The following is a 26,215-nucleotide window of genomic DNA, read 5'->3' on the forward strand; positions in this document are numbered from 1 at the left end:
TAGAGGAGCACAGTGGCCTCAGTGCTTTTGACATGGAAGAAGTTCAGAACCACCAAGGCTGACCAACCTAACTAACTGGGCAAGAAGGGCTTTGGTCAGGGAGGTGACCAAGAATCTAGTGGTCAATCTAACAGAGCTTTCCGAAATCCTCTGCTAGGATGGGAGAACTTGTTAGAAGGACATCAATCTCATCAACACTCCATCAATCAGGTGTTTAGGGTAGAGTGGCGAGACATAAACCACTCTTGAGTACAAGGCCTACATGTGTGACAGCCTGCTTGAAGTTTGCCAAATTGCATTTAAAGGATTCAGAGATCATGAGAAAAAAGATTCTCTGGTCTGAAGAGACAAAAGCTGAACGGCTCTGAGAGCATGAGGCAAAAAACAAAAACTGAACTGTTTGCACAGAACTCCGAGCACTTTGTCAGGTGAAGACCAGGCCCTGCTCATCACCTGCCTTTTCCCACCTATGGTTATTTAGTACAGTGCTGACAGCATCGCATTATGGCGGCTGTTCTCAATAGCAGCGACAGGGAGACAGGTCAGAATTGAGCGATGGAGGAAAGTAGCCAAATACTGAGAGGTACTCAAAGAAATCCTGCTCCATAGTGCACAAGACCTCAGTCTGGGGTGATAGCTCACCTTTCAGCACAACAACGACCTAAAACAGACAACAAAGACAAAGCTGGAATGGCTTTGGGATAAGACTCTCAATGTCCTTGAATAGCCCAGCCAAAGCTCAGACATAAACTCCATAGAACATCTGTGGAGAGACCTGAAGATGGCAGCTTACAGACACTTCCCATCCAATCTGATGGAGCAAAAGAGGATCTGCCAGGAGGAATGGGAAGCAGTAATCAAAGCAGTCATTGCTGCCAAAGGGGCTTCTACAAAGTACTGAATAAAGGGTCAGAATACTTCTATGAATGGGAGATTACAGTTTTTGAGGCTTAATACATTTGCAAACCTTTCTGAAAACATGGGCAAAATCGTCACTTTTAACAATTTCAAATTAAATTCACAACATAGTAAAATGAATACTTTCTGAATCCAATGTATAGTGAGAACTGAAAATAATAAACCATTACAATATATTTTTTTTTGTGAACTTTCATTTTTTTTAAGCGATTACTGCCATCTGCTGTCAACTTTTGATAATCAGTCTACTGAGGTTCCCAAAATACATCTTTGTGTGCATTCCCAGATATTCATGCCAGCCTGTTTTTACAGTTTGAATAGTGTTTGTGTGTATATATATATATATATATATATATATATAGCAGACCCTCGTGACCCTGTAATTAGTATAGTAACGGGTTGGATAATATATAAAGTGCGGACGGAAAGTATTCAGACCCCCTTCAATTTTTCACCCTTTGTTATATTGCAGCCATTTGCTAAATTCATTTAAATTAATTTTTTCCCTCATTAATGTACACACAGCACCCCATATTGACAGACAAAAAAACGAATTTTTGAAATTGTTGCAGATTTATTAAAAAAGAAAAACTGAAATATCACATGGCCCTAAGTATTCAGACCCTTTGCTCAGTATTTAGTAGAAGCACCCTTTTGAGCTAATACAGCCATGAGTCTTCTTGGGAAAGATGCAACAAGTTTTTCTCATCTTGGTCTCATCAGACCAGAGAATCTTATTTCTCACCATCTCAGAGTCCTTCAGGTGTCTTTTAGCAAACTCCAAGATAGAACTTTTTGGCCTTAATTCTAAGCGGTATGTGTGGAGACAACCAGGCACTGCTCATCACTTGTCCAATACAGTCCCCACAGTGAAGCATGGCGGTGGCAGCATCATGCTGTGGGGGTGTTTTTCAGCTGCAGGGACAGGACAACTTGTTGCAATCGAGGGAAAGATGAATGCGGCCAAGTACAGGGATATCCTGGACAAAAACCTTCTCCAGAGTGCTAAGGACCTCAGACTGGGCCGAAGATTTACCTTCCAACAAGACAATGACCCTAAGCACACAGCTAAAATAACGAAGGAGTGGCTTCACAACAACTCTGTGACTGTTCTTGAATGGCCCAGCCAGAGCCCTGACTTAAACCCAATTGAGCATCTCTGGAGAGACCTAAAAATGGCTGTCCACCAACGTTTACCATCCAACCTGACAGAACTGGAGAGGATCTGCAAGGAGGAATGGCAGAGGATCCACAAATCCAGGTGTGAAAAACTTGTTGCATCTTTCCCAAGAAGACTCATGGCTGTATTAGCTCAAAAGGGTGCTTCTACTAAATACTGAGCAAAGGGTCCGAATACTTAGGACCATGCGATATTTCAGTTTTTATTTTTTAATAAATCTGCAACAATTTCAAAAATTCTTTTTTTTTGTCTGTCAATATGGGGTGCTGTGTGTACATTAATGAGGGAAAAAATTAATTTAAATGAATTTAGCAAATGGCTGCAATATAACAAAGGGTGAAAAATTGAAGGGGGTCTGAATATTTTCCGTACCCACTGTATATTATGAAAGATAACCCCGGACACAGACAGACACTTAGACAGCCAGATGTCCAAAACACACACTTTTATTTTAGTTCTGCACAACACAGCCACAATAACTCACACGGCTCAAAGACTTACAATAACTCAGTCCTTTCTTTTCTCTATTCCTTCTGCCGCCTCCACTCCTCTCTCGCAAGCTCTGTCCACTACCACCCGACTCCGGCTCCCTGAATGGAGTGAGGTGGCTCCTTTTATGGCACACCCAGGTGTGCTCCAGATGCTCCCTGGTGATCTTCCGACAGCACTTTTGGCGGTGGCCACAGACCCCCACAGGGGTGAACTTCCCAGATGCTATCCAGGGGTCCTGCCCTCTTGCGTGCCCGGGAAGATATAGCCCCTCTCCCAGTCTTTCCCTTATCGAGGTGTCCCGGTGGGGCAAGGTCCCTGGTCGTATACATATACATACAAGGGGGAGTCAAGCTAAAGTTAGAATTTATTAGAAAATGGCGCAAACCTTAATGAATTTCCCCTTGGGATTAATAAAGTATCTATCTATCTATATCTAATGTCATTTCTCAATGGAGTCTCCACCCTTCTCAATGCACTTGCGCCACCTGCCTGGATTCCAGCAGAATAAAAGGTTTTGTCTTGTCCTCCCAACCACTCATGCTCTTCACATTGTCATCTGTCTTGAATCGACGACCACCCAGATGTTTTTTAGTGGTACAAAAAGGTGGAACTTGCACGGTGCCAAATCTGGCAAATAAGGAAGATGTGGCAATACCTCAAACTTCAGTTTCTCCAGACAAGCCTTAATGTTCTTGGCAGTGTGTCAGCGGGCGGGTGGGCATTGTCTTGCAGCAAAAGGACTCCTTGAGACAGCAGACCCCGCCACTAGGATCGAATAGCAGGCTTCACATTGGTCTCCAGCAGGTCACAGTAACTAGTACCCCTCGGCATGTAGTGTTCGACAATAACTCGGGTGCACGAGTGGTTGGGAGGACAAGACAAAACCTTTTATTCTGCTGGAATCCAGGCAGGTGGCACAAGTGCACTGAGAAGGGTGGAGACTCCATTGAGAAATGACATTATCAGTTTGTTAAAGTTCATTCCATTTTCTAACAAATCCCATTTAATAACTTTAGCTTGACTCCCCCTCGTATTTAGAGAGAGAGTATATGGTGTATATAAACCTGATGGACTTCTTTCTTAATAATAATAATAATAATAATAATAATTCTTTACATTTACAGAGCACTTTTCTCACTACTCAAAGCACTTTACACAGTGAGCCAATTCAACCACCACCAATGTGCAGCGTCCGCCTGGGTGATGCGACGGCAGCCATTTTTGCACCAGTATACCCACCACACATTAGCTGTTAGGTGGTGAAGGGGTGACAGATAGTTAGATAATTAGAGACAGGGGATGAAAAGGAGGCCAGAATGGCTAGGCCATGGAGAAAGGATGCCCAGGGATCTTTTATGACCACAGCAAGGCAGGACCTCGCTTTTACGTCTCATCCGAAGGGCGGCACCATGGTTACAGCATCGTGTCCCCAGCACTGCACTAGGGCATTGGGATCCACATTAGACCACAGGGTAAGCGCCCCCTGCTGGCCTCACCAACATCTCATCCAGCCGCAACCTAAGCTTAGTAACAAATAAAAACGTGTCTGTATTTAACACTGATATTTAAAAGTCCTAATATCTAGAATTACATACTCTTAAGATTTTTTATCCATAACTAGGTCAGTGAAAAGACAGAGTTGTTTAATGCTTAAGATTTGTTAATTGAGACGATCTTCTGAAGGTTGAAATTTCTTAATCCTCTATTGCATCAAAGGATTTAATGTCTGGTATTCTGGTAATTTTTAAGTTCAAAATTATTAATTGTGGTTTTATTTTCTTCCAGATTGTGCAGGCTGTGGCAGAGACATCAAGAATGGTCAGGCGCTCTTGGCTCTTGACAGACAATGGCATCTGGGGTGCTTCAAATGCAAGGTCTGCAACAAGGTGCTCACGGGAGAGTACATCAGCAAGTGAGTGCTTCATCCATAATCCATATCGTTGTATGTCCGTGTTTTTTATTTAACTTATAGCCCATGAACGTATAAACCACTATAGAGCTGTACTGGGAGGCTTGAGGATTTTGGTTCAGCCCCTAACACTGACTCACTGGGTGACGGTCAGCAAGTCTTTTAATCTGTGAATGAACTTGTTATGGCAGTAAATGAAGAAATACACTTTGTGTGTGACTATGTGGGGTGGAAATTCATTAAGGAAAGGCACTATACTGTATAAATTCAAAAGGCTGCTGGCAGAGTCGACTCACGGTGAGGCCCAGAGTGACTAGATTTGCTCCTCAGTCCTCCACTATACAAACATGGACACAATTGTAATGCGTGCGTGTGTGTGTGTGTGTGTGCAGAACTTGTTGGGATTATATACGTATATAATGGAAAGGCACTCTATAAAGTCACAGAATGACACGCTGTATGACAAGTCCCTTGACCACCCAATGTGCCAATCATAGTAATATGGAGCTCCTTCCATTATCTGTAGAAAACTCCCCAGGATGATGTCCATTATGGAAAGGCACTATATGCTGTGGTTTTTTCCAAGTTCCATTACTGTTTCACTACGTGCTCCTAAGAAGGTCACTTTACCTTCTGGTACACCAGTTGGAGACCCATGACAGCAGTTACAGTGTAACTTAACCTTGTGACATAAAATCACATGGTTAAGTGCTGAGCACCAACTCACTGCTGATGGAACTTGACACATTTGTTTACGCACTTGAATTTGGAAGTTGCTTTGGACTGAACTGTCAGCCTTACAGAAAAAAATAATTGACTGGAGCACAGTGCAAATATGTTATTGAATTTGCAGGCCGGACCCCTGTGTCCTCTACTTTTGTTATAATCTGTCATACTCAGGAGACTGTACATGGGGTGCTCTTGGACAAGCCGAGGATCTCTCAAATCTCCCTCATCTCCAGAGTACTTGCCAGAAATGTATTTTTCTGTTTATTAATATGGAAACTGCTGTTCTTTAACAAAGAAGGAAGTCCTTTGAATTTCAGTCTATTGTGATTGTATATACTAAACAAGATTATATAGCCTGGAAAAAAAGAAGTGAGCAAGTGCTGAAACGGAGATGGTCCATCTGCTTATCGGAGTGGTACAAGTCAGTCCCCGGGTCGGAGGCGTAAACGCTGTGGAGTGCAGTGTGCCCTGAATATAACAACACAGCACTTCCTTACTGCTGAGCTGCTGTTTCCTCTATCAGCCTTTGTCACGGCTCTCAGTCACGCTGGACCCATTTTGCTTTCCTTCACAGATTTTTGTTACGTGTCATGCCAGGTCTGGTTCTTCTCAGTCTTACGCATGGGAGAATACGCAGCCTGGAGTATCGTGGGCATTAATACAAGGGAAGCGAGCAAGGAGGGCGCTTGTGTTTATTCAGTTGTGCTCACTTGAGGTATAACCTGTTTGCGGCCTCATCTGGTCACTAGAGAGCGGGACTTTAGGGACCTTCAGATCTCAACTTGATGTTATTTTGGACAGTCTGGATGAACAGGATGGACGAGCCAGTTGGGCTGAATGACCCGTTATGGCCACAATTGTTCTAATGTTTGTCTTTACGTTTTAAAACAAACAAAAATATATTGTACTTATGCACTACACATTCTTTATTGCAGTAAATGGTGTATGTTAGGTTACTTTTTATTTTCTGTTTTGGATATTAAATTGTATTGATGGAATTTTTGATTTTATTTACTTTACTTTTATTTATCTCCTTTTTGACATGAACTGCTATATTCTGTCATTCATTTTCCACTTCCATTTCTTCCAGTACAGAGTAAGAGGAAACTTTAATAAGTTAAGATATCCATCCATCCATCCATTTTCCAACCCGCTGAATCCAAACACAGGGGCACGGGGGTCTGCTGGAGCCAATCCCAGCGCACAAGGCAGGAAACAAACCCCGGGCAGGGTGCCAGCCCACTGTAGGTCACACACACAGTATGCACCAGGGACAATTTAGGATCGCCAATGCACGTAACCTGCATGTCTTTGGACTGCGGGAGAAAACCCACACAGAGGAGGACACAGGGAGAACATGCAAACTCCACACAGGGAGGACCTGGGAAGCGAACCTGGGTCTCCTAACTGCGAGGCAGCAGTGCTACCCACTGTGCCACCGTGCCGCCCAAGTTAAGATATGTTAAATGTTATCCAAATTCCACATAAGTACGATAAACAAAACACTGCTAATTAAAATAAATGTTATTACATAATTAATAGTGAATATCTCATAGCTCAAGGGCTCAAAACTATTTTCAAACTAAGGACCCCTTAGAAGGTAGAAAGAAAATTTTGGACCCACTCAGTCACAAAACTCCAAACAAATCATATATTACCACCAATTGCATAGAATCATTTAGAATTACAGCTGCACTTACTGACAATGGCCGTGTCCCTGGTCAGTCAGTGAGATGTCTGTGACGATGTGCCAGGAGTGATGGATGACACAAAGACTCTGAGAGCCTCCTCCACATGCAAACGTCTCCTGTACTTTGTCTTGATAGCAGCAAGTGCTGAGAATGACGACCTGCAAAGCCAAAATCTTTATAATTATCGTCATAGCTTACTTTTTTACCAGTTTAGTGGGTGTATTTTCATTAGATGATATAGCTTGACTCAAGAACCTTAAAAAGTAGGATATATTAACGCGGCCACATGCACACACGGACGTGCTGTCTGCAAAGTCTGTACGTTGTTTAACACTTTTTTGGTTTGTTCAATAAAGGACATTGTTCTTTGCCTTGTGGTTATTGTTTAAAATAAGTGAAAAGGAGACTAACCAGACTGTTAGCACACCAAGAATATGTGATATTTATTAAATTTTAGTGAACCTCCGTGCCGTGTATCTCAGACCCCACTTTGAGAAATACTCATCTAGAATTTGAATGTTATTGTGCCTCACATTTTACAGTTTCTCCTGATCTCTTCAATTAGTCTTTAGTTTTCCGAAGGTCTTTTATTAGCTGATTTGATCATCAGTCAGTGTTTCATTTTATCTTATTATTATCTTTTATCTTTTATTTTGGTCACGGCTCACCAGGTCTCTGGATCAGTGGGTCTCACATTCTGGCCTGGACGACTGCATTTCCTTCCAACCATCTTTTTCTTTTAATTGAACTCTTACCTTCATTAAGTAAGCTGTTACTTCCAGGCTTCTATGTTGCAGTTTGAAAACAGAAATTGCTAAACCTGGTGTGATAAATGTGGACTGGAATGTAGCAGGCGTTTATGTATGCGCTGCATATTACATGGGGATACTCTGGCCGTCTTTGTCCTGCTTTTTAAGATTTTCATCATCATCGTGATTTTCATTCAACTTTTCTAGCTGCCGATTACTAATGAGTGTTCTTGTGTTCATGACACTGACAGAGCTGCAGTCCTTCAGCATTTGGGGTCGTCTATTCTTCGGTCTACTTCACTTGGCATTAATAGACCACAATTAAGGGAGACTGGCCATCAGCACGTGCTGCCATATTGGACAGGCACTTCTGGCTGTAAACGCAGAAGAAGTAACTTGTTATAAATATACCTGTATGCGTATGTAACACCTTACTGAATTACATAACAAAAAATACACAATATTTTATATTCTTCATTGGTAATTAGTTTTCCTTGCTTTTCTGTATCAAGAACTTTAACTTTTGCTTGTGAGGTTGTTCTAGTAACATACCACATGCTTAGCCATGTGTAAAAACTGGCGACGATAAATAAAAATACCATGGAGATAAAGGAAATGGTACACTCTGATATGTAGCACAAAAATGAATGCAGTAATACGGTTATAAACATTCACATTTGCATCAGCCTTAAAATTGGTATTCTTTATTCTGTATTTGGTTGTCCAAGCTGGACTTTGTGGTGTGTGTTTATTACTGTCTACATATTGGCTGTATTCGTTTCTGCATGTAGCTTTATGCTATATGCTCCTTGGTTATATACATACAAGATTCAGTCAGGCAGCCAGTCAATCCTTTTCTAGACCAAGGGTTGCGGGGGTCTGCTGGAGCCTATCCCAGCTGGCATAGCACGCAAGGCAGGAACAAACCCTGGACTGGGCGCCAGTCTATCACCAGGAAAGCACACACACAACGGACAGCTTAGAGTCACCAGTCCAACTAAGCTGCATATCACTGGACTGGTGGAGGAAACCCACGCACACACGGGGAGAACATGCAGACTCCACGCAGGGAGGACCAGGGAAGCGAACCCGGGGTTTATGAAGTGTAAAGTGTCATCTGTGAGTCGTACATTGACTCAAGGCAGGCTGTATTGTAGGCACAGAGCTGGACAGTTTGACATCCGTGGCAGAGTGACGGGCGCTGAGCAGGCTACTGTCAGTCATGGAGAATCCACTGCATCCACTGAACAGGATCATCTCCAGACAGAGGAGCAGCTTCAGTGACAGACTACTGTCACCATCCTGCTCCACTGACACACTGAGGAGTTCGTTCCTCCGCCACACTATGCAACTCTTCAGTTCCACCCGGGGGAGTAAATGCTAACATTATACAAAGTTATTGTCTGTTATACCTGCATTGTTATCACTCTTTAATTTAATATTGTCTTTTATCAGTATGCTGCTGCTGGAGTAGGTGAATTCCCCTTGGGGATTAATAAAGTATCTATCTATCTATCTATATTATATAGAGTCTATCTATCTATCTATATTATATAGAGTCTATCTATCTATCTATATTATATAGAGTCTATCTATCTATCTATCTATCTATATTATATAGAGTCTATCTATCTATCTATCTATATTATATAGAGTCTATCTATCTATCTATCTTCAAGGCAAAAAATGGTTAATAGGAAAATGGCAAAAGAGAGTTACGCTTTTAATATTTAGAAACAAATATTTTTAAATTGATTATACAGTATAATATCACTCTGTAACATTTTACTGAATGTAGAATAAAAAAAGGAAAAAGAGCTGCTAAATCAAACAGTCAGATCAAATAAAGAGCAAACTGGTTTCAAAACAAACCTGCAGCTGCTGGGGTCTCCAGGACCCCACTGTTCAGGCTGTGGCTGCCCAGGACCTTGCGTATGCATTGCAAGTGTTACCAGCCTCATGGTCTAGGGCACGGGTGTCGAACTCCAGTCCTGGAGGGCCGTAGTGGTGGCAGGTTTTCGTTCTAACCATCTTCTTTATTAGTGTCCAGTTTTTGCTGCTAATTAACTTCTTTATCTTTAGTTTTAATTAACTTGCTCAGGCCCCTTTGTTGTTTCTTCCTCCTTAATTAGCAGCCAAACAATAATGAGACACACAACAAGCCACCACATGACCAGCTTACCTGTGCCCATCACACAATAATTGAAAATAAAGAAAGGTGAACGTCTCGGTAAAGTTGATCTCTCAGGTCACCAAAACATTTTGACGGTTTTCTTAGAAAAAACAGAAAAATCAACAATTTTGGAAATGTCTGCTGTGGTGGAATGAGAGCAGCAACAGGCCACTGAATTAATTAACAAGGAGAATAACCTTCTCATTAAGAGTCCCAGTTTAGCTGGTCATCTGTTGGCTCGTTTCACATCTCACTTCTGTTTGGCTGTCATTTAATGAAGAAAGGAATCAATTCAGAGGACTGAATCGTCCAAAACAGGGCTATTAAAATTAAGGAGTGAATTAGCAGTGAAAACTGCTCGCTGATTAGGTAAAGGGTTAGAAAGAAAACCTGCAGCCACTGCGGCCCTCCAGGCCTGGAGTTCGACACCCCTGGTCTAGGTGAACCTGGGCCAGGTACAATCCACTGTAGCTACAGGGCATAGCCACAGCGATATGGTGCAAAGTATAAAAGAAACAGGCAGCAGTCCCGAGTCTCAGACCATACTTCTCTGTTCTACTTTATTCTCCTTTTACCAGAAATATTTATTTGCTTCAGTTTCTGCATAGATCAACATGGCAATCAGTGAAACAATGGTGCAAGCCAATTTCTCCCCTTGAACAGACGGTGTAAACACATTTACTTTGGTTCAACAATGGTATTGTGGCCAACTATCAAAAAGTACTTGATTAGAAACCAATGTCCTCAGAACTCGTTCATTTTCCAAGGAAGCAGACAATTCTGTTATCACCACATTGCGTGTGGATGAGATACTTAATCAAATGACACTAAGCAACACACAGAAATGTCATTTTCTTTAGAATACTGAATTCTAGCCCATTACACAAGCACACGATGGCGGCTTTTCTTGCTGGCTTTCTGCTTCGTGCCACTCCTAGCTGGTGGACACATTGTCAGTTGTTGTTTTCAGATTTCTGAGCTCCGCGTGTCTCCGGCTCAGAGTGAATACAATTCAGGAAATCAAATGAAGCTAACGAGCACCCAGTACGGCATATGCAGTTGAAAACATTTACCCCCATTAAATATTACCATAGGTGACTCAATGGTTAGTGGTGCTGCTGCCCCGCTTTAGTGTCCCGAGTTCAAACCCTGGCCCATCCACTCGCATACCTGACTCATGTGCTGGCTGCGTGCTGAAGTCGTGCAGGTTCCGTAAACTTGTCATGTCAGACTGGCTTAAGGTGCCCAGTGATGTCCCGGTGCTCCACGTGGTGTTGGCTGCTGTCCTGTGTCTGATACTATTGAGGCTGGGACTCTTTATTAGAATACGTAACAGATTATTTTCATTTTCGTCACATGAAACATTCAGTGTGGCTCTAAGCAAATTATTATGTTATTTGATAGAGAGAACAATTATTCTGTAGATTTCTACAGAATAGACTCCATGGCAATTAAAAAGACATTTTATTAATTTCAATTTATTCAGTTTTCGGAAGTCAAATAACATAAAGTGTTCAAGGAAGCAACTCATTTATATAATAAAAAATACTTTTTCATGTCAGTCCTGTAGGAGCCCAAAATTCAAAGCTTTTATTTATTTGAACATCATGAGAAGGCAGAAACAAATCAATGAGAGGACATCAGTGTGAAACACCAGCCACTCATTCACATCAGGCCAGTGTTGAGCTGTCAGGAGGGTGGACTGTGAGGGAGACACATGAAGGTGAGGAGAACTTCAAAGCAGCATGGACTGTGAGGAAGATGCGTGATGAGGAAAAAACAAGGGTGTTACTGCCATCTAGAGGACAGTCGTGAAAACTAAGAACTGAACTGTTAAAGCTGTGTGCCTATGCTGTATATACAGCATACACTTACTGGACATTCTCAAACACACATCAAGTGATTCTGGGTCAGTGTTGATCTTGGCCCCCCACATGTCAGGCATGGTCATGTGTTCTGGACAGAGCATCAATCCACCGCAGGCCCCATTTGAAATCGCACTTTAACCTAATACACGTGTGTTTGGAGATGTAAGAAGAAACTGGAATATGAGGAGAAAACCTTTTATGGACATGAAGAGAATGTGAAAAACAACAATTGGATTGTGAAACAGAGATGTTAGCCACAAGACCACCATGCTGCTCTAGCCATGTAATAGAAGTATAGATATTCTTGAATCACTTTCTGTTTTAAAGTTGGTGATAATCCAGTGGTGTGTTGCCAGCTTTCCAGTCAAAAATGATGTTCACAAAACACACATCGATGGGTCTTTATTGGGGCTACAGATATCCTACAGAAACACATAACAGGCTGACCTGCAGTTAACAAAACTTTGGATATATGAACCTTCTTAGTATCCTGCAGAGGTGCTTAACATCACAAACACCTTGAACAAGTCACCACTTTTGACGTTAAGCTTTACAGTGTGTGGGAAAAATTAGTATGACCAGTGATGGAGTCGCCACCAGAGAGTCGTTGTGGTCCTCCAAAACTGCAGACACTTGACAGCCCTACAGTATATTGACGAATGTTAAGGTCACGGCTGTGTTCATGTTGAGTGATAATTATATTAAGAATAAATTCTGTATACTGGAGTTTGGATTTCCCCTCTATTGCTGTTTGATCTTCACTGAAAATACTTTAAAATAGCATTTACAGATATGAATACTGTTAAGAACCCAACCTAAAAATGTTTATGCATATTCAAATGTATGGTGAGTTTAGATAGATAGATAGATAGATAGATAGATAGATAGATAGATAGATAGATAGATAGATAGATAAAGAAAAAACACAAGAAATCGACAGCAGAAACATGAAACGCAGCGTACAGCATTCCATGCAGCTCGTGCTCAGTGGTATACATTGGACAAACTTCAAAAAGAATCGCAACATGTATACAGGAACACCGCAACGCCGTCAGAAGAAAGGACTCACTATCATTGATCTATATGCACACTAAATCAACAGGACATACATTTAACTGGGACAATGTACAAGTAAAATTCAAGGCCAGTACGAAAAGTACCAGAGAGCTGGCTAAATCCTGGTTATCAAATGAGAACACCATCAACAGATACTTGGACATAAATCCAGCATATGCAAACTTAACAAGAACATATTCATAATAAACAAGACTTCACACCCAATAACCCAACACCGACCACCCCCCCGACCACACGGACTTAGTCACCCTCCCCACCACCCTCCACGTAAGTTATTACTATATATTGCCTTTGATTCATGTAAGTCTAAGCATTATCCTCTGATGAAGACCCCTGGTAGGGGTTGAAAGCTCAGGAATAAAAACTACTTTATGATACGTCATTCATTTTCTCCCTTTGTGGATCTCCAGCTGCAAATAGATAGATAGATAGATAGAGAAAGGGCACAATATAGATAGATAGATAGATAGATAGATGCACTATATGATTAGATAGATAGATAGATAGATAGATAGATAGATAGATAGATAGATAGATAGATAGATAGATAGATAGATAGATAGATAGATAGATAGATAGATAGATAGATAGATACTGTAGATAGATAGAAAGTACCAAGATGGAAATACATCACGATGAAGTGCTAACCAGCCTGTTAATTTCACAACAAACACACAAGTGCCACTCAGATGTCTCCTCTGCCCTGATCTTCACCTTCAACACTAATGATATTTATTTGTCACGAGGGGGAAATGTAGCTGTTTTTACTGAAGCTCAAGAAATAAAGAAATCTTATAACAAACAACAACAACCCCCTCAAATATACACAAAAATTACAAAAAAGAAGAACATTTTTGACTTGGCTAAAGATAAAAAGAGCAGCTCCAGTCCCAGTCCCAGTCCCAGTGAGGCATTATGCAGACGTATTTCTGTTGGTATAAAGGAGCTCACATAGGATTTCTTGACACACTTCTGCTGAATAATTTGTTGGCTGAAAGTCCTCAGTGTTACTGTGTCAGAGAGAGGATGTGTAGCACTGTTCATAATGGCACTCAGTTTTTTTTTTTTAATTCTGTCCTCTTGAAAAACAGTGTTGGAAATCTCACTGGCCATCACACAATTGTGGAACATGTGAAGTAACGCAGTGTTCTAAGAAAAAAGAGGCTGCTCTGCCCCATGTTATGTAGTTCTGGTGTTATTGAGACCAGTCCAACCTGTCATTTGATATGGATCACCAAGTACTTGTAGGAGTGGACCACCTCTACATGCACTCCCAGAATAATGACCAAGTGTAGAGGCTTTTAGATGAGGTGGAAGTCAATAACCAGTTCCTTGGTTTTGCTGATGTTGACATGCAGACAATTCTTTCTTCACACAAAGTGCTCCATCTGACGCCTGCACTCCGTCTCACCCCCCCTAATCAGTACACCCCATGACTGTGGAATCATCTGAAAATTTCTGCAAGTGACATGACCTGGTTTTACATTAGCAGTGTTGCTCACATCCACATCAGAGACACAATCCTTGAGCCTCACAAACTCTGGTGTGCCAGACACAGAGTCCCTTATTCAGAACACCACTGGAAGTGTTGGAAAAACAGAGTGGAGGTCAATCCACCAAAGGACAACAAAGAATAAAAAAGTCATTGTGATCACAAGTGACAAAAAGAATGAGCTACCAGACTGGCAAGCACAGAAGTAAGGAACAAAACAAGATCAAACGCAAAAGCCTCTGAACTATGGAGAGGATGCCTGCTGCCTGCTGCTTGCTGCTTTGCTCACGACCGCACCTGCTTTTAGATGGCAACAGGAAATGCTCCAGCATCATCTCAGGCGCTTTTACGTTTATTAACTTTGTTATTTAGGCAGCAACATGGCAGATAATCACAATCCATTTATGGCCTCTTCTTCTTATTCTCCTGTCTCCTGTTTTGAATCTTTCACTGGTATTTTATCAGTTTGACATGAGGCTAACCTTTTTTTAAATCTTTGCCTTAGTCAGTTTGTGGTTTTCTTGTCAGCTTGTTTTTGTATTTACTGCCACATCCTCAGGCGCTCACCGTCCCAGACTCTTTACTCAAATCTCAACGGATGTCCATTTAACTTTGTCACCTCCTCCTACAGTCTTGAATCTATTCAGTTCATCTTTATATGTATAAACTCTATTATTTATCCATCCATCCATCCTCTACCGCTTATCCGAGATTGGGTTCCAGAGGCAGCAGCTTGAGCAGAGATGCCCAGACTTCCCTGTCCCCGGCCACTTCTAATATCTATCCAGGGGAATCCAAAGGCATTCCCAAGCCAGCCGAGAGACATAGTCCCTCCAGCGTGTCCTGGGTCTTCCCCGGAGCCTCCTCCCGGTTAGATGTGCCCGGAACACCTCAACAAGGGAGGCGTCCAGGAGGCATCCTGATCAGATGCCCGAGCCACCTCATCTGACTCCTCCATTCCATTATTTATCCATCCATCCATCCATCCATCTTCTAACCCGCTGAATCCGAATACAGGGTCACGGGGGTCTGCTGGAGCCAATCCTCCATTATTTATGTTGACTTTAAAATAATCATGCCTTGACGGAAGTTACATTTTATCCTGTTACTTTTACTTGCCCTGTGACGGTGTGCTCCTTGAAGAGTGCTAGATAAAATAAAGGTTGACTATCTTGATCTGTACTTGATTAGCTTGCTGACCTATTCATTACCATCATGTTTCTGCCCTTTCTAGCTGTCACTTTAAATCTTTTTTAAATTATCCACAACAGTCACCAACAGCTTCACAGTCACACTTACATGAAGCTCTAACCTCGATTGGACTTCACAAAAACACAAGGACATGGACAGGACATTCATACCCGAAAGCATATGGTGTCACAAAAAAAACTGAGGCCCGGGTTCAAGTTCTGTGAGCAGTTACATTCTCTGCAACGGCGTTTCTTGAAATTTATTTCTGCAAATCTGAAGGGTGACTTCATGCTTTATACCATTCACTGAATAATATTGACAGAGCGAAAAGCACATAATGGTGCTTGAAAATGAAGCAGAAGAAACTACCTGTGGTGCAGTGACAGGTCTTGGCAAATACTGTTGATCACACCGTTGAAGTGCAAATGTTGAGCAGGTAGATGAAAGTCGTCTGAATTTGGGGAGAAAATCTAAGCAGCACCCGTTTCAGTTCAGTGAGAATGTTGCGAAGTTCCTGTTACTATGTTTGTGTGTCACACTTTACAAATCAAGCAATTAACTCGCTAATACATTACCGTCCAAATGAACAGTGCAGGAAGCAGAATCCGATTCTTTACTCTCCAGCGACACTTCACGATACAGACACGATTAAGATTTGACTTCCTCAGCCATAACAATTGTACAAAATGTTAAGATGAATATTTGGTGATGGTGACAAAACCAACAATCCGTTGTACTGAAATTCTGATTCTCAGTAATAATTTTCACTAGTCACAAACACGTCAATCGTGCAGAATGAGAAAAAAAAAAGATGTTCTGTGAATTTTACACTTACACTAAAAAAATCCACCATTTACTACATGCAGCAATATGAGTGAATCTCAGCTTTGAAATTTGAAAAGACAGCCATCAGAGTTAGCTGCTTACCTCTCCTGTCATGTAGACGACGACTCCCTCAAAGTGCCCTAGCCAGTCCTGCTCAAAAGTGATGTGATTGGAGGAGTGTGGGCATTTACACGGTCTCGGCCTACCCACAGACCTCCACTGCAGAGTCATTTGTGCAGTCGAAAGACAACTTCTTGGATTTTTGACGCTGTGGTGCAGTCGTCAGTGGAGCGGCCTCATAGTCTCGAGTCTGTCCACTTGCCCATCTTATTTGTGTCTGTTTAGATTTTTCGTGTACTACTTCAGATTCGGCTTATCTTAAGTATGCTTGTGTTAGGTTTATGGTATGATTTGGTTTAGTTTTCATTTTCTCTCACTATGCATCTGATTTTGAGTTCTTTTTATCAGTTTAACATTACAGACCCCCAATCTTAACATTTATTTATACCTTCTGAGTATTTTTGAATGGATTAGAATTATTTAACGTTTTACTGTGATGACATTGTTGTTCAGGTATGATGATAGTGTAGGAGTCAGATGTGAGGATGAAAGAATCAGCAGCTATGTTCATGAACATATGAATGGCAGAATGGTAAAATAAGTATTTGTCATAAACCATGTGTCACATCACATGAAATGAGGTAGAAAGGGCAGTCATTAAAAGAGCTGATAACAAAGAGTCACAGCAGATGCAGATTTCAGTACTCAACACACCAAATCAACAAGAGTGCCTGACGACATCAATAGCAGCACGATGAGGCTGCACAGCATAAGCCTCCTGATGGTTCATCTAAACGAATAAGTAAGGAAAGTCAATATTACTGTCCGATTGGAAATCAAACATGACATGCCATAATAGCCACAGCATTTTAACACTTAATATATCCATAGACCACAATGCTTTTCTAAACCTTGTTCACTGTTATGACACATAGTGAAGAAATTGTCAAAATGACAGAAGCAAACAGAAGCACTTCTCAAACACATGGAGCCAAGTAGCTGTCTCTTCTGTCACAACAATCATTAAAATCATTGTCCTCGTTCAAAAGAAGGCAGGCACCTCTCCACCTAATGATTACAGACCAGTGGCACTTACGTCTCACGACTTGGGAGACTTCTAATGGACTAGGTGAATTCTCTTGTGGTAGACCACCTGGAGCCACAGCAGTTTGCCTATTGGAATGGCGTGTCTTCTCCACAAGGCTTATTCTCACTTGGACAAAACTGGCAGCACTGTGAGCATTATACTTTGTGATTTCTCCACCGCCTACAGTGCCATCCAGCCATCTCTGTTAAGGGGTAAACTCAGAGATATACAGGTGGACAAGCCTATGGAATCCTGGATAATGGACTATCTGTCAGGCAGACTGAAGTTTGTGAGACTCAAGGACTGTTTTTCTGATATGAATGTGAGCAACACTGGAGAAATTCTCAGATGATTCTGCACTTACAGTGTGTATTGAGAAAAGGGATGAGACAGGGGAGAGGGGCCAGGTGGAGAAGTTTGCTTCTTGGTGCAAAGATATTTGGCTGCATCTTAACATCAGCAAAACCAAGAAACTGATTATTGACTTTCGCCACACCAAAGAGCCTCTCTGTCCGGTCATTGTTCAAGAAATGGATGTAGAGGTGGTCCACTCCTACAAGTATTTGGTGATCCACACTTCAATGACAGATTGGAATACAGAGGAACTATATAAGAAAGGGCAGAACATGCTCTTTTTCTGTAGTAGACTGCATTCCTGTAATGTGGGAAGTGATATTTTCTAGAACACTGAGATGGCCAGTGCAATTTTCTACACTGTTTTGTAGAGGCCCACCAAATCGAACTAAATAAAAGGACAGACTCAGATATAGGACACACTCTGGACCCCCTGGAGGTCATAGAGTTGGAGAGAATGACAACAAAACTGAGTGCCATTATGAACAATGCTGCACATCCTCAAAATTGTGGCAAAAAGAGCTACGGAGGCTCCTTTATACAAATAGCAGTACACCAGTATAATGCCTTACTGGGACTGGGACTGTCAAGTCAAAAGTTTTCTTTCTTTTCTTTTAATTTTCTTTCATTTTAGTCACTCTGGCATGTGTCAAGATCATAGCGTGCATGTATATTGTAACAAAGGTGCTATATAGACGCCTGACGCGACACAGAAAGACACGGAGGCACGTATAAAAAGTACAGATACTTTTATTTTCTTCAGCTGTGGGACACGTCTTCCCCGTGCCAAACAGCCCAAACACAGTCCCAAAGCACAAAACACAATTCTTCACCTCGCTCCACCACTCCTCCCAGACAAGCTTCGTCTTCTTCCTCCCAACCCTGGCTCGTCGAGTGGTGGTGGCTGGGCCCTTTTATAGCCCACCCGGAAGCGTTCCAGATGATTAACCACCTGGTCCTAATTGCACTTCCGGGTGGGGCTGAAGACTCATCCAGCCGGGCTGTTGGAAGAAGACAGCCCCCCCTAGCGGCCACCCCGGGCCCCAACCAAGCTGTGGAGGACTTCATCTCCCATGGAGCCCTGCGGGCGGTTGGGGAATCACCGTCGGCCAGGGAGGCTACCACCAAGCGTCCCGGGGGAGGTACTGGAGTGCCCATGGTGGCTCCCCCGGAACATAAGCAGCAGGGACGTCCCTGCCGGGCATGGAACCCGGCTGTCCTTTACAATATTTATTTATATATCTATGTATTTTTGTATTTATTTAAAGAGCTTTTATAAAAAGGAACTTTCCCCCTGGGGACAAATAAATTTTAGGAATACTTTAATACATATCCAAAATGATCTGTCAGTCATAATGCAGGAACTGAACATCTATCTATCTATCTATCTATCTATCTATCTATCTATCTATCTATCTATCTATCTATCTATCTATCTATCTATCTATCTATCTATCTATCTATCTATCTATCTATCTATCTATCTATTATATAGTGTTCTTCATATCTATCTATCTATCTATCTATCTATCTATCTATCTATCTATCTATCTATCTATCTATCTATCTATCTATCTATCTATCTATCTATCCATCTATCTATAATGTACAAATCAACTGTTTAGCTTCAGTTATCTTGTGCTACTGAGCTCCTGAATTGATAGCAGCACTTTTTGCTTTTTATTTCCTCTCAGCGTCCTCTTTTGTTTAAGTATTTTTTTCTCTCTCCCTGAACCTGGCAGTTTAAAGTGTACAGACTGGAGGAATTGGAGGTGGGTGTTTTAGGAAGAAGCCCCTGGGTGTAGCCTTTGCAGCAGTGGGTGTCACCTCAGCTCACTACAACCTTTTCAATGAGTTCTCTCCAGATGTGTATTTTCACTTGAGAGCCACATCTGGCCCAGCGAGACTAGCCTGGACGTTGTTCATTTAACTGACAAATGCATTACAATTTTTTATTTGTGTGGTGTGACAGGTGTGCAAGTAACTCTAAATTCCCACAATCCAACCGTATCCACCCAGTATAGATATTGCCTTTTGAGGGTGAGTTAGGTTTCCAGGTTTCCAATGACAGTCGTGAGCAGACATGTTTTCCATACCTGAACTTTTTGATGCCAGTTTGTTGCAAATTGAAGTACTGCTTTGGGTGTGGGCTGTCAAAGATTGCATTTTGTTACAACCATCTAATTATTAGGAGTAACTTTATAAGAGGCAAGTGATTAAAGGTTTTGGAGAATTTTCCTGCAGTAAAAATGCAATAATCAGCCCCAAATTACAGTATTCAAAGCACTGAAAACATGGAGACATTATTGATTTATTTTATGAAAACATTAGTACATAGCATATGGTTAACTGCTGTAATCATACTGGTAAATAAACTAATGATAAATTATTTAGCAAACTTTTTTTACAAGAATATCTTAAATGTACAGTGATAACACAAAAATGGGAAGTGAAAACATGAAACTGTGCTGTTTCTCATTGCCAGGATGTCCGGAGCCAAATGTTGCTAATAAGCATTATGGCCTCCTAGCAAAGGTGTAGCCACAAGACTACCAGCCTTATTCACCAAAGAGACTTACTGCTTGTCCCTTTGAGAGTCCGCTGATGAGCCAGAAAAACAGAACCACTTGCATCTTGCATTTATGATGTGGAATTTATTATAATGAAGGCGTCCACCAAGCAAGAACAGAAATGAATGGTTCCACATGAATGGGATTCAACACCTCTTGAAGCCGAGTAGACAAACACAGATACACAGCGTAGCACACGTGCATTCCTGGGCATCACAAGACCTGTCATTGTTTAATCTTAGGTGCCACTCAGATGCGATAGGCCTCTCTGAATTTTTTTTTCTGCTGCATATGACTGCGAGTACAACCTTCAATGTTCCTTCTCTGCCCCATGCCATGGCCCACAGCAAGGACCTTACCCACAAACTGGACGATTAGAATGTGGGTGTCACAAAATGGGCTCCACTTTTATAACAGTGGATAAGCAAATCAGCAGATAGAGAGGACTTACTGCACATGCAAGTGTGACTTTCTTGGCACTTTACATAGTGCCAAGTGAATGGCATTTCTTATATATTCTGAGTTCTGTCCACATATACATAAACAGTTACAGACTTTTGGACGATGGAGCAAGCAGTCAGACACCTAGCTCAAGCAACAATACTTACCCCTCTAAATAGGTCCTGGTAAACTCAACATAAGGATCCCACTACCAAATCATAGCAATAAACCTGCAACAGTATCAAATGGAAAAGTATAAATATCAGACATGAATATGCAAAATGTATCTGTCATGATTTGGACTGTAATGTATATATAAGGGTAAATCAAAAAAGTAAAGGCAATTTGAAAATTTCGCACTTTTCGCAGTGAATAGAAGCTGACACAACACAACACATTTGCAATGGCTTTTGGCTAGTTTGATCACACAGAGTGCAGTGGAGCGCCATTCACCATTCATTCTAACTATTCATAAACTTTTCACTTCCAAACTAAGACAACATCCTTCAGCGAATTTCGGGAGGGTTCACTCAAATTGCCCAAAGAAATCTCACTACAACGCATTGTTAAACAATGATGTAATCCCACAGCAGAGTGTCCATGTTCCTTTGACCTTGCGTTCAACTAGACAAACTGAAGAGCAGTACTGTGTGTGTTCGAACTACCCATAGGCCACCACAAAGTTTTGTATTGTGTCATCCTCCGTTGCAGTTACGGCCTAATTTTCAAATTGTCTTTACTTTTTGATTTACCCTCGTATCATATATGGGGGTTTAGAGGTCAAGGAATTTAATGATCAAGGTGGTTTTCTGATTCAGAATGTGTATGAAGACATTATTTCTGACATATCTCTTGCCGCAGCTCCATTTTGTTTTTATTATGGGTGCTGCCATTGTGTGCTGTTTGAGATGCAGGGTTGCCAAGCTCTTGCTAGGTCGGATGACCAGAATTAGTGACGAGTGACAACATTACTGCAGCTATGTAAAGGACAGCATCATACACATCCTGATTATGCAAGTTTGTGTATGAATCAAAGCTAAATAAAATCCTTGTGCTATTATTGTTTGAAAATTTCTCTGGTTATCAAATTCTTTTCAGTTATTCATCTTTGATTTACATATTACGCTTTGGCTGTGAGAAATATCCCGGTTATTGATCCTTTCACTGAATTTCTCAGTCTTCAATTTGGTCTCACATCATGGCTTTAGTTTCTTTAATGTCTGCTGTGAAGTTAATTTGGTTACTGGTATCGTTGTTGAACGTTAGATGGTACCATCATAGCAGATGCTCATTCAAGACCCCGTAGGTCACAATATGAGTCCTATTGTGGGGTTTGTGGATTCCACACACCACTAAGGATCAATATGTTGTAGCCTTACAGGCACCCTGGGAAGGACAGACTGTACTCCCAGCTATAACCTTTTCTAGTTATTATACATATGACCCATCTTCTAAATCCATCTTACTGTAAACTGCTGCCACCCTGCGCTGTCAGTAGTGAATCAGGGGAAAAAGTAACTGTGTTACACAATGGTCCATAACATCAAACTGACAGTGCAAACTGATGGGCAGTTCCAGTGCTTACATGATGGATTCTTGGTTGCCTATCAAGCAGGTGATTGCACTGTATATGAATGGTTGCTTAATGGCCTATGAGTAAAGGCTGTTTGCAGTTCTACTGCTTTGACTTTGATTGATGAAATATTTCTTTCCAGAGAGCAGACAATCAAACAGTTTGTTGCTGGGATGTACAGGTTCTATCACAATGAAAGGACTTTCTTATCATAAATATCCTGTATGCATGAGAGCTTGCCTTCAGTGATTAACTGGGCCCGATGTGTTGTGGTCTTCCACATAGCATTGGCCATGAAAGACTGTGATGTAGCCAGTCAGTAAGCTATCAGCCTAGCATCTGTAGAAGTTAGTGAGGATCTGGTGGATGGACTGACTTTATGTGGCCCACTCAAAAACAAAGGAGCTGTTGAGAGGTTTTAACAAAATACGTTGTTTAGTGGGACAGTGAGAAATCTCAGTGATGTGATGTGGACCTCAACCGTAAGAACCAAAAGCTGCTTCAGGCAGGCCTGTTTATGTTGTCAGGCTCATGGCCCCCTCCACATTTCCTGAAGTCTACCGTCAGCTCATTTATTTTGTTGACATTGAGAGAAAGACTGTTACAATGACCCAATTAGCAATTAGTTAAACGTCCTTTCTATATCTAATCAGACTTACCAACATCAGCAAGCTTGATGACAGAGTTTGCGTCATGCTTGGCAACACAATAGTGTGTAAACAGTAAAAAAAACAGCAGTGGGATGAGCACACAGCCTTGAGGTGATCTGATGTTTGGAGTGATACTGTCAGGTGTGACAGGCTGATGTCCACCAGGTAAGGAACTGAAAAATGTGCCACAGCTCTCTCAATCAGTCTGCTCTCGAGTTTTTAAGTTATGTACTGTATATTGTAAAGTACGGCATGTTTGCTTGGGTTTAGGTGGGTTGTGCAACTCGCATTATGGCCTGAGAAGTTTCAGGTCTAATGCTAGGAGAACGGGTTACCATTGGAGAAAAAATATATTTGGCAAGTCATCCATAGATAACATGGGCCCATCTTTGCACCAACCAAGTTATGTGTCACTCGTTAACACATCTCATCCCAAATGGAAATAAATAAAAATGTCAAAAAAAAACTCCCTGCTCAGGATGAGACATCAAACTGACTTTGTATCCTGCATTCTAGGCTCCAGTTCTGCTTGCGTAACAATCCTAGTATTTATAAAAGCATCAGGACCGACCTGACAGCTCTTGTGGGTGTAGAACCTTAAGTTGCCTCGATAATGTTCACATCCACTTTTTAATTTCAGAAAAAATCACTTCCCAAGTCATTAAATGGATTTGTTTTTATTTCTTTATTTTGTTTAGAGATGGAGCACCATACTGTGAAAAGGACTATCAGATACACTTTGGGGTCAAGTGTGAAGCATGCCATCAGTTTATCACTGGAAAGGTATTAGAGGTAAGTGTGGGATGCAGTGAAATGTGCTGCCCTGCTAAGCTGGTAAAGCGCGCTTTACTTTTGCTGTCTTCATTCATTTTCTGACTTCATTATTGTGCTCTCTAAGACCAATGCTATGTAAGGGCTGAGTAATATCATTGCTCAAAATTAATTGTCAGGACATTTTAACATAACATCACCATATTCATTTAATACAAATCAGAACTGGCAATGGACAGAGCACCAGTCCTTTGCAGGGCCCACTCCCACTCACACAGGGTCAGTTCTATACCTGTATTACACCATCAGCCTAACTCGAATGTCTTTGAGGATGTGTGAGGAAGACCGGAGCACATGGAAGAATCCCTCTAGAATCAGGTAGAATATGCAAACTAAATACGGATAAGAAAAGATTCAAACGCAGGGCACTGGGTGTGTGAGATGGCAACCACTACCCACTACAACACCACGTCACCTCCCACATTATTATAGAAATGGCTGTTTAAGAAACTTAACCTAACAAGTGAGGCAATCCCTAAATCTCATTCATAAAATATCTTCAAGATGCATCTTATGTGAAAATGTTCCCCTGCCTACATCTTTCTTAAGCAAAAATGGCCAAATCACACCTCAAGATATGAAACTCAAAGCTACCATTTATAGCTTCCAACAGATTCTTAACGCTCACTGTGTTGTCTCACAGCACTATTGCTGAGTGGCAGCAGTAATCTGAATTGCCGAATCCTCTTCCCGTTTTTAAAAAAGATTGAAGAGCCACTTCTTCAGGCTTTAAGCTCTGAGGCCTAACTTACATGGTGCCTCTAATGTTACCTTGTGTGAATGATTCTGCACCATAACCTCCATAGGATGACATTAATTATGCCTTTATGCTTATGTTGTCAACAGTTGTGTTTACAGTATATTACAGATTCCAATGTTGATGCCACCTGAATCTCGATCAAATGTACCTTTCCTGTAATGAGGCACAGATCTGTCTAACATAGTTACATTTTTTCTATCCCAGATAGTGGAGGAAATGCTCCACCATGGCGGTTCCTAATCCTTTTCCTGGTGAGACCATGTGGAAATTTTGACATCAGCTTTGGCATGCTGTTTTATCTACTCATTGTTGCACTGAGGACTGTGGATATTTCAAGTATTCACAATGTTTTGGGTGTTAAACATTAACTCTAGAAATACTGTGTTGCTGCTAGGCCTCGTGTAGAAGGTACGCTCATTTTATCATCAACTTGGGCGCAGTGGTTATTGCTACAGAGCCACAGGGATGAATCTGTGGTGTCCGGCCTTCTTCCCACATCTCTGTGTTTTTTACTGTTTGTACTGTCAGTCCATTGCTGTGATCATTTTCTTTAGTAAAATATTCTTCACATACTATAAAATTGAATGAGTTCACTGAAAACATTTTTAAAAAGTTTATTGTTTCTCATTAGGTGGCTTCTGTGGTTGATCAACATTTTAGTGTCTTCTGTCTGTGCTCTTTTGGGATAATCTCCTGCAGAATTTTTGCTTTCACAATTAAGTTCCCTTTAGCATACATACAATTCTAGTCTTGTGTTGTGCTCTGTAAAGTGTCTGTGATGATACTCTTTGTTAAAATTGGTCTCATAAATTGGTCGAATCTTTTGCTGCCAGGAGTGAATCTGTCCTGTTTCCATTACCAGGTCCTAATCTTCACTGAAAGTAAACATTTACTTCATGTTATCAATGTTTTGTAGGCCTAACTGACAGCCAGATGATATCGATCAGAAACGTCAGTGGCTAAGTAATATAATGGATCTTAAATAAACACTGGGCTTTGAAGTCAGCAGAAACTAAGTAGCAAGAACAGTCGCCATATCTTCTAAATCTGTAGCAATGTACATGCAGGTAAGCTGCGCAGATAGATAGAAAGATAGATAGACTAGAAGTGACTAGATAGATAGATAGATAGATAGATAGACTAGAAGTGACTAGATAGATAGATAGATAGATAGACAGATAGATAGATAGATAGATAGATAGATAGATAGATAGATAGATAGATAGATAGATAGATAGATAGATAGATAGATAGATAGATAGATAGATAGATAGATAGATAGATAGATAGATAGACAGACAGATAGATAGATAGATAGATAGATAGACTAGAAGTGACTAGATAGATAGATAGATAGATAAATAGATAGATAGACAGACTAGAAGTGACTAGATAGATAGATAGATAGATAGATAGATAGATAGATAGATAGATAGATAGATAGATAGATAGATAGATACTTTATTAATCCCAAGGGGAAATTCACCTACTCCAGCAGCAGCATACTGATAAAAAAAACAATATTAAATTAAGAGTGATAAAAATGCAGGTATAACAGACAGTAACTTTGTATAATGTTAACGTTTACCCCGCCG

The 26,215-nt window shown here is 41.1% G+C and overlaps 1 protein-coding gene across 28 annotated transcripts in view; it reads left to right on the forward strand.

Moving 5' to 3' along the window:
* ablim1b (actin binding LIM protein 1b) overlaps positions 1-26,215 on the forward strand; it is a 513,083-nt gene that overhangs the window by 334,023 nt on the left and 152,845 nt on the right. For all 28 annotated transcript variants that reach the window (XM_039775700.1, XM_039775776.1, XM_039775715.1 and 25 more), the window contains exons 5-6: positions 4,376-4,502; positions 23,728-23,821. In XM_039775700.1, the coding sequence (XP_039631634.1) occupies positions 4,376-4,502; positions 23,728-23,821 (221 nt within the window). The remainder of the gene's footprint in view (positions 1-4,375; positions 4,503-23,727; positions 23,822-26,215) is intronic.

The sequence above is a fragment of the Polypterus senegalus genome, chromosome 1 (assembly GCF_016835505.1).
Source record: "Polypterus senegalus isolate Bchr_013 chromosome 1, ASM1683550v1, whole genome shotgun sequence".
Classification (NCBI taxonomy): domain Eukaryota; kingdom Metazoa; phylum Chordata; class Cladistia; order Polypteriformes; family Polypteridae; genus Polypterus; species Polypterus senegalus.